The following is a 9873-nucleotide window of genomic DNA, read 5'->3' on the forward strand; positions in this document are numbered from 1 at the left end:
ACTGATTATTTGGCCATTATGAAACAAATCGCTTTCTCTGTCTCTCTCTCTCTCTTTTGTTAAGGGACATTTACAGCTACATCTACAGGCTTGAAGACATACTTACATTTTGTAGTGGCTGAAAGACTGAAAGAGTCTGTGGAGCAAACGATTAGGGTGGATGGCAAAGAGGCCTTCCAAACTCAAACACCTACAACTCACCATTACATTGAAATCAACAAAATACAGAGAGCAGCATGCGAAAAGCTGGTCAGCATTTATAAGAAGAAAACTCTGCTAAATATAGCTTAAACACAAATGTAGCACAATTTATGTAACTTTATAACTATTCAGACAAAAACAACATACCAATGTTTCAGATGTGCTCTCTCCGTACATCACCAATATTTGTAGAGAGCTGAGCAAAAGTAGAGGCGACGCAGAAACCAGTCTGTAGTGTGGTACACTACTGCCACCTTCAGGTCAAATTTAGTTGTTGCTGACGGATGTGTTCCAGCAGGGGGCAGCAGAAGCTAAAAAAATGTTAGACATTTTTTTCTTTACTTCTTCCTTTCTTTCTTTTTTTCTCTGAAAGTTAATTATATATTTATTACACACATATTCCAAGTATTTATTGCTGTTAATTATGATGATTCTGGCTCACAAATAGTGATGTCCCAATTCTGCTTTTAATATATGAAATATTTGAATATTTCATATTCTACTAGTATTTTACTAACTGCAAGTCAATTTACTGTACAGAATCATCAATATCAATGTTTGGGGTTCCTTTGTGTTAGCTTTTTGCATCATGGAGATGACCTGTCTGTGGCTCTAATGAGCTGTTTAAAAAGCCAGGTTGGTTTAATAGTGACATTAAGTAACATGTATGCACTCTCTCAACTCTTCCTTTGCTTTCTGGAACACTAATTACCAAATTACAAGCAAATTTTGGTTTAATCAGAAAGACAAATCAACAGTCCTGTCTTTCCCCCCCCATAGCCCAGGTAGGGCATCTATGACTTTGTTGTTGGTTCAAGAGTAGTTTATCTCCAGAAATGCAAAAGTTGTCCAGTTATGCACATTTTTTCTTTTACTTAACTTTCTATTTTTATGCGTGGACATATCACTTTATGAAAAGCATTGACCTTTTATGAAGTATCCACCTGGTGTAGAGGGGAGTCAGTGATAATCTGCTGGGAAATCATTGACTATGTAGGTAATAAGTATAAGATTTCTGTCAAAAATCATTCTTATTGTTCAGCAATATTCAAATATATCGCTTTAGAGGTGAATTATAAAATAAGTTTCACTTTTTCCAGTTTAATGGCTAAAATAAATTAGCTATTGAATTATACTCTGAACACACTGGGAAATCTGCACGCCGTTAGTTAAATAACAGACAGCAGCTCAATAGTAAGATAGATACATGTACCTGTTTATTGGATGTGAGGAACATTAGTACCGAAAAGGCACAGAGCAGATCCATTATTACAAATTATTTCTTTTAACAGTAGGGTGACAAAAAACAAAAACAAAAACAAGAAAACTCTTCTTTTCCTGCAGGAAGATCCTTTCACAGAAAGGATTATGGGACACACAGACTCTTACAAAGTGTAAGTAGGACCATTTACTAAAGCTGGAGAAGCAAATCACAACGACATGACGAAACCTCTCAATGGCAGGGTTATGCCTGCATGGCTGTGTACCTAAACATTTGAGTTCAATAAAAAAAAAAATTCTTGCTGCTGCTGATCAAAAAAAATGACTTTGACACCTTCGATTAATGAACAGCCGTTGTAAAACCACAGGAAGAAAAAGAGAAATTCCTTTAAATTTCATAGCAACATCAATTTAAAGAAAGTGTTTTATTCTAGAGGTTGTAATACTTAAAACAGACCTGGTAAAGCTGCAGAGAAGCGCGACTATCCACCTTATTCCTAGCCCTGACAAGTTTGCGTTAATTATGGGCGCGACTTCCGCCGCAAACCGGAACCGCCATTTGTTTACATGTTAGCAACTCGCTAACCGGCTTTCGTCAGAGGTTTAAAGCTGTAAAATATGTAGGAACACCAGCTGTCACAGCTTAAACTTGACGATATTGTTGTTGCCGCTACCTGCAGCTAATGAGGAGTGGGATGGTGACTTGAAGAAGTGGCCGCAAATAAGCACTTAGCATATGTAGCTACTTCGCTGACTCATTGCTCCGGATGCAGATGCGGGTTTTATTCCGTTTGCTTTTAGTCCACAAAATGAAACGAGCACAGACAAAGCATTTTGGGTTCTTTATTCAAGTTTATATGTATTTTTAAGCCACATTATTTTTGTTTCCTCATCTGTCGGTAGGTATAGACCGTTGCTTTTGTTTTTGGAGCACGTTCAAAAGTAGCCACAAATTAAATTTGGTCTGATTATTAGAGTACAGTCACGACCAGCGCAACGGCTACCGGAACTCCACGGGGGCATCTAAAGGCGGTTTTCCACTGGAAAGACTCCAACTGGTTCATGTGTGGTCCGGTTCCAGCCCTGTGAGGAACTTCTCCATATTACGGTCTGGAGCGCAAAGCGGCAGTGGTGACCTCCACGCTTGTGTTCGTGGTTAAAGTCATAATTACGCTGCTCTGTACTGAGCAGCTGTCTGATAGCAGACGCCATGTCCTTAATCAATTTTTACTTAATATGGTACAATAACCAAAAAGAGAGATGTAACGTTTACTAGGAATAAAGATTAGCAAAAAAAACCCCTACAAATTACAGTGAACCACTGCCACTTCCGGTGGGCGCCGGAAGTAAGACCCATAAACTTTCCACAGCACCTTCTCCCAGGAATATGGTGGATACTATATTACTAATTAAGTTTGGCAAATGTGAGGACTTATTGCTGACACTTAAGGCAACCATGTGGATCTTAAACATCAGCCAACCAAAACAGAATCTTAACAATAATAAAGTTGTGATATATGTGTAAGTTATTATTTAAGAAATAAGTTCATGACACACACCAGAAGTTTTAGAGCACTTCAGACTGAGCTAAATGTGTTTGTTAGCATATCTTAGCATACAGGCTAAAAATAACCAGAACATCCAACCTGACAAAATGAGCACATTTACTAAGTTGTATTTAGAAAATAAAAGGTTTTGGAGTTAAGACAAGTGAACCGATGAAACCATTAAAGATAAAACATGAGTGAAGCCTTATGAACGCACTTGGTCCTGTCAGTTCCTGAGCACATTTTTATGCTAACGTGGGATTAGTGGGCAGAGCCTGTGACAGCTTCAGCTCCTCTCTGGAAAACTTTAAATAACTCTTCTAATGTTGCCAAAAGTTTTTGTTGACGACGTCAGTGTAAAAAACAGGAAACAGGCTCGTGACCCAAAATTGCAAGTTTTGAAAACAGCCACAGGGAGCAGCAAAGAGCTGACAGGAAGACGTTAGTGGCTGGCTAAGTGTTTCCTGCTGTCAGTGCTAGGGTTCAAAGGTTAGCATGGTCCAGGCATGGGTCTGGTGGAAGTTTTAAAAAGGAACAGTTCCAAAGCTACAAATGTTTCTATTGCATTGTTACAATGGTTTTATTGCAATGCCAGGTAGAATTGGCTGTTTGAAGCACACAATTAACAGAATGCTGCCCCTTCCCCACCTATTGCTGTGCATTGTTGGTCAACTGGCTTAATGAAAGCTGCAACATGTGTCCCTTACTTCCAAGAAAGTTAAAATTAACAGCTGGAAATAAATATCCAAACCACAATCTTCAGCTTATAACACTGTTATAAAACTACGGCAGACAAAAAAACGACCAATATTTTGTCCAACGTAAAGTTTCAGTGAGCGTTGTTCTGTATATTTCCTTAAGGAACAGTTCGAATTTTTTTTAAAGTGAAGTTCTGTCTAAGGGTTAGAAGTGGTTTAAATCTTTTCTACAGAACAGGAAGTGAGAATCCTCCCTTTCCTGTTTGATAAGCCACCAATTTAGCATCCAATAGGGCCGTCACATATATAGACCATACTGAAAGTTATAAATTGAAAACCAGTCTCATGTAATATATTATATTAACAGTGGCATTCAGTGTTGTGAAACCACAATTTGTGAGCATATTAAATTAAAAAAAGAGAGAAATTCATAGTTATCGGTGTGTGTTGTTAAGAAAAGTTAGCACTAAAAAACCCACAAATCTCGCTGTTTTGGAACTTGTGACGAAAACTAACTAAACTTCGATGTGAAGTCCCTCTCCACTCTGACTTCTGAAACTAATGGATCTCAGGGTTGTGATAAATCCAGATCTGTTGGTCCAGGAGGCTGAAGCTAATGGCTAGTTCAAGGTGCTAAGCTAAAGCTAGCTTCTATTGGCTTGAAGTAACTCCAGTACAAAAAAGACCAACAGTGATTATGAAGATTGGAACCATTCTCAGGTTGTAGTGGCTGCTTGTTAACAAAAGAAGCTGATTATTATTTACACAGGAAACACAGGAGGCTGGGAAGCAGTGCGTCAATAATAATCTTCCTCTGTGAAACATGTACAAAGAGCAGAACATAAAGTGCTCATGGTCTGAGTGATAAAAAGTAAAGTGGTTTAAATATTAATAAAATAATGTCACTTAGTTACTCTGACCGGAAGTTGCTTTACATGTTTCACTGTCCGTTTACGTTTCACACAGGAATATTACTGGTGACGCACCGTCTCCAACCTCAACTTCCTGAGTAAATGACCAACTGATATAAACATGGCAGCGACTTAAAGGCTCGTAAAATAGAGTTTGCATAAACATTTTTAGGGTTTTATAAAGACTGTATAGAAATCCGCTTTGGGCTTAGGTGTCCTTGCGGATAGCAGTTAGCATGATCCAGACTTGTATGAAATGAAGATGCCAAGGTAAGATACTAACTGCCGATAAGATCTCACTTCCCTTTATGTCTGCTCATCAAAACAGCATTAAAAGCACGTTGCAAATAACAGTTAAAACTGCAAAAATCTCTACATATTTTGGCATAAATGTTGCTTTTCTGTTCAAATATAAGATGCTCATGTTTAAAATATAAGTGCAAAGCAAAGTTAAACCTTGGTTTCTAATCGTGCAAACCTCTCACCAACCCATGCCTGCTAATGACTGTGGTTTTGTTCGTCTTGCTCACGTATTGCATCTCAGAAATGTTGCCTTATATAATAACATAACTCAGTGTTGATTGTTCGGTCTTCTATTTCGAATAAATCCCTTTTTTCGTGTAACTTTTCAAGACTCAAATTGCGTTCTGTCGCATTTAAAACTAAGAAACTATTAAACCAAAGCCTAACCTGCCACATTGTTGCATTTATTCTTCTAATCCGTAACAGAGCGCCATGTTTACCCACGCCGTCTGCAGTGTATCAACATGTATCAACAACACACCTGACCGCCTGTATCGCCATGTCCTCAGGCCGTCTGGACTCTTACTGGGAGATTGAAATGACAAAACCAGATGAAACCAGTTAGTCTGGTTAGTAGCTCCGCATCCTTAACACTGCCACCGAGATTTGTTCGTAATACTGAATGACAGCAGAATATTATCTAAACATACACTATATTTTTTTTTATATAAAAATACATCTAAAAAATGTTTTTGTTTTTTGTTTTTTTGGTTGGAAGAGGATGTGAAATAAAAACACCGCAACTGATTACAGTTAAAAAACAAAAAGAAAAACAAAAGATAAAAATCAGCACTGATAGAAGGCTAGAAGTGTAAAAAAAAGACATAAAGCATCAACATGCATGGGTTGTTTTGGCTGACAGCTCCACTTTTGACTCCACATCACACAGAATTGTATTTTGGCCACAAAACTCGACTGCATGCTGGGACATGTAGGCGCTCTCTCAGGCTCACTCCTGCCTGGAAACTTCGGCTAAATTTCACAGGACGAATAGAGAAACGTCGTGAAGCCGTTTAAAAAAGCTGCAGAGTGAGCTCGATTCGTTGACTTAAATGTGCATGAGAGGTTTAAGAGATTGCAGAACCTTTGATCTTCATGGCTTGAACGTCGGGCGAGGGCTGTGATTGTCAAGGCGAGCGTTCGACACCTGCATAGTGTTGCCAAGGCACGGCGGTGGTGTGTTCACATCAGTTTACATGAAGAAGAAGAAGAAGATGATGATCGTAGCTCCGGTTCGTCGCGGCGGAGGAACGGTGGACGTAGATCAGGCGTTCTAATTTAATTCCACTTTTTGTTTTTGGCTTGTAGCCCAGAAGACGTCCATCTATTTATTTACAAACAGTCCTGCTTGTCTTTTTTTTTTTTACCTCCAGTCTTTGCATGGCTTCAAAATGTGGCTGAAACAAAAACATAAAGACAGAAGGATCCCTTTTGTTACCTTTGAGCAAAAAACAAACTCCGTCCAGCTATTTGTTCTGTCTCCTTCATCCAGAATCCTCCTCGCCTGCATGTCAGTCTCAGGAAGTATACGAGCTTTCTCGTCGCCGGTTTGCTAACCGTTAGCAGATGCACCGCCCTCGTCCGCCGCCGTCACACCACGAACTCGGGCACCTCGTCGTTGGTCAAGTCCAGGGAGAAGTACTTGTTCGTCCGCTTGATGGGGAAAGGCTGCGGCTCGCCGAGCGTGCCGGCGCGCTGCTCCGACAGGCCCTGGTGTCCCTCGCCGTCGTTCAGCTCCTGGGCGCAGCCGAACGTGTAGCTGTGGGCGGTGTCCTGGCAGAGCTCCGCCCACTGCTGGCAGTCCTTCTGGTAGAGCCGGATGTCGTCCAGCGATTGGCTGTGGCGGTCCGTGGAGGACTGAGGCTTCCGGCTCGTAGTCGTCTGTGAATGTGAAAAGGAACAATGTGGCCGTTACTTTTACTAAGTGCTGCTGTTTGATTTCCTTGGTGACCAAATGAGGTCGAAACCTGTTTTGGGGTGCCTGTAGCTTACAGCTTGGAAAAATAGCAACGTTTGTTGCATTTTCAGCGGTTCTTTTTCGCGCTGCGCTGAGCCAAACAATCTGAACTAGTTGAAAAACATCTGCCCCTGCTGTCAGATCAGTCAGATCTTCAGACTAAATCATCCTTGTGGTGCTGTTGCATGTTTGTGCTAAATTATGCGGCTTTCAAAGGGAGGGGGAGAAAAAAGAGCCACACTGGCTGAACGTTTACCTCTGGAAGGGTGGAACCGACTGTGTCAAATTAGGCTGGACCGTATAACTGGGCTGAAAATAACTTCAAAACACTTTGGAGGTTTGTCGTCGTATTCCACCCTGCAGTTGCTTTGTCTCAGTGGCATTGCTGCGTGTTGACGAAATGAGTCGGGGGTTACCTGAGGCAGCGACTCGATGCTCTGTCCTCTCATCTTGACGACGGTCTCCGAGGAGCTGGAAGTGGAGGAGCTGATGTCTTTTACTATCAGGCCTGAAAAGAAGCCAAAACACAAACGTTTTAGAGCAAATCGCAGAAACGTGGACGCTGCGTGTCGCGCCCCTGGACGTCTGTACCTGAATATCCGTTGGTCTGGTCTGGTGACATCGTCAGCATGTCCTCGGTGATGTGGATGCACAGCTCCTGGTCCAGAGCCATCTCGTGAAGCTCCTCATAGTCTTTGGGGTCGTCAACCAGCATCTCAATCTCTGCTGGGGACAAAAACAATATCAGAGTAAAGCAAATACAAAACTTAAAAAAAATACAAAGGTCATTAAGGTCAGATTTATCATCAGGGCACTCAGCATAAGCCTGAGTGTCGTCTGCATAGCTGAGCACGATCATGTTTCCAGAAGGAAGGACACAAAGTTTAAAAAGCGCTGGACCTTAAAGTCAAGCCCTGTGAAACAAACACATTTCACTGCTCGTCTCTGTGAGCTAGACTACAAACACGTCAGACAAATACAGAACAAACGGGGACACAAATCATCCGCTCTTACCGTCGTCGTCCAGGATGCGCTCTTTGCCGCTGCTCTCGATGCCGGAGGTGTGGGAGCTGCCATGGCTGGTGGTGGATGAGCTGCAGGTGCGCAGGGGCCGGTGAGGGGCCTGACCCGGGGCCCGGAAGCTGTCCGTCTCGATGCCGGACGTGTGCGAGCTGCCGTGGCTGGTGGTGGAGTGGCGGGAGAGGCGCTTGTGGTGGGACACGCTGCCGGCGCTGCTGCCGCTGGCGCGGGAACGCTTGTCCAGCTGCTCCATGTCCAGCTCCAGGGCGTCGCTGATGTACGACTCCCGGTACTGCTTCTTCTCTGGAGACACGACGACATGAGAAATGTTAATATTTAACAGGTTGATAATTCACAATCTTAAAATTATTTCTTTCTTTTTTTTTTTTGCAGAAAATTGAAGAAGCACTGTAAGAAGATGCAGTGCTAAGTCAAAAAAAACCCCTAATGGACCGGACCGCACAGCGCGGTTCAAGGGGCGTGAACACTTCAGCGGAGCATCGTGTGTAAACGAACACCGAACTCACCTTCGTTTTCCTCCAGCCGACGGACCTGCTTGAGGACGGGCTGCAGGTTCATGTAGAGCCGGTGGCTGTTGCTGAGCAGCTGCAGCAGGTGGCGGGAGCGCAGCGGGCAGCCCGTGTAGTAGATGAGCTTCCGGGCCGAGGGCAGACCGTCGGGGAGGATCTCAAACTTTTTCCCCTGAAGGAGCAAAAGAGAGGGGAAATGAAACATTTTAAAAGTGCCAGAGAGGCTGCAGGGTTTAACAGCCAGCAGGAGTTGGTTCATGATTCTGTGCTTTATTTTCTCACGCAGAATTTTGATGATTTTCCAGAGAGAGGAAAAATGAAATCGGTTTGTTTTCCTCCCCCAGATTTTGTCTTTAAATGAGTCTAAAAACATGTTTGTGTGTCTGTTTCTTCCACACACCTGAATACTTTTCTTCTTATTTGAACTAAGTTCTGACTGCAGGGCTGAGCTAAGCTTTGTTTATTTCAATTTTGATTTTTTTAATGTGTAAAATATAAGCCATCTTTTATTTCAATTACACAGAGCTGTTAGGAATAGTAAATATTCAATACGTTGAAACAATCCAAACAAACTGTCTTATTGTAAATCACCTTCCTGCTCAAATTCAATGCTAAAAACACAAAATATGAAGAAAGTTACAAAAAAAAAAATCTCTAAAAACTGTTCTCACTAAGTTTTCTGGTATTTAGCAAATTGAAATAATTGAAATAATTTTGGTAATTCTAAGAGAAGTGTATTCTGATTTAACTTCAGGCAGTGTGTGTTTGTGTGAAAATATCTGAATCCAACTCTAAATTATATTTTCCAAGTTTAGGCATTTAGTAAAACATTAGATTGCACTTTATTACATAATGGTGCAGTTTGAAAATCAAGCACTTTCCAAACCTAGAAAACACCTAATTGAAATTCAGGCATGTTTAAAAGAAATAGACATTAAGAGTTTTTTTTGGAAACATGATGAAGGTTGAAATAACATCTTCCTAGATATTCCAGCAGCATCACAAGCCTTTTCTGCCTCTCTTTGTGAAACATCAGGATCAAATTAAGGCAAGATGCAAAATAAAAAGAATCTGCCAGTCTGAAACACGCCCCGCCTTCCTGGAATGTTTTATACCAAAGATAATCTCAAGTCCAGAGCCCCAAATCCTTCCTAACATCTGGTGTTTATTGAACTCCCCGTCCGTCTCTCCGCGCCCCGCTCGCTCTCAGACTCGCCCGCCGGTGGATGACGCAACCTATGGGTTGGGTGAAAGCTGGAAGCCTTTTGCTATTCTGAAGAAGGGCAGGAGAAACCGTCCGGGTTCAGGCCACCCAACCGGAGCCACGCCACGGCTCGCTGTCACGACGCTCCGCGTGGGAAAACCACCCCCAAAGAAGAAGAAGAAAAAAAAAAAAAAAATCGAGGGAAAACAGGACGTCTAACACAGCAAACCCCAAAACAAAGTGGTGGATCCAGACGTTTAAATTATATTTAAAAAAATCCA

The 9873-nt window shown here is 41.9% G+C and overlaps 1 protein-coding gene across 2 annotated transcripts in view; it reads right to left on the reverse strand.

The window, feature by feature from the left end:
- Positions 1 to 5633: 5633 nt before the first annotated feature.
- frmd6 (FERM domain containing 6) overlaps positions 5634 to 9873 on the reverse strand; it is a 41110-nt gene continuing 36870 nt past the window's right edge. The window contains exons 10-14 of one of the 2 annotated variants that reach the window (XM_015031690.1): positions 8386 to 8560; positions 7853 to 8161; positions 7430 to 7564; positions 7255 to 7346; positions 5634 to 6762 (exon numbers count right to left, since the gene is read on the reverse strand). In XM_015031690.1, coding sequence (XP_014887176.1) covers positions 6472 to 6762; positions 7255 to 7346; positions 7430 to 7564; positions 7853 to 8161; positions 8386 to 8560 — 1002 coding nt within the window. In that variant the 3' untranslated portion in view covers positions 5634 to 6471. The remainder of the gene's footprint in view (positions 6763 to 7254; positions 7347 to 7429; positions 7565 to 7852; positions 8162 to 8385; positions 8561 to 9873) is intronic. The other variant, XM_015031691.1, reaches the window with a different exon arrangement.

This window comes from Poecilia latipinna, unplaced genomic scaffold (assembly GCF_001443285.1).
Source record: "Poecilia latipinna isolate Pla-1442-1.1 unplaced genomic scaffold, P_latipinna-1.0 Scaffold215, whole genome shotgun sequence".
Lineage (NCBI taxonomy): Eukaryota > Metazoa > Chordata > Actinopteri > Cyprinodontiformes > Poeciliidae > Poecilia > Poecilia latipinna.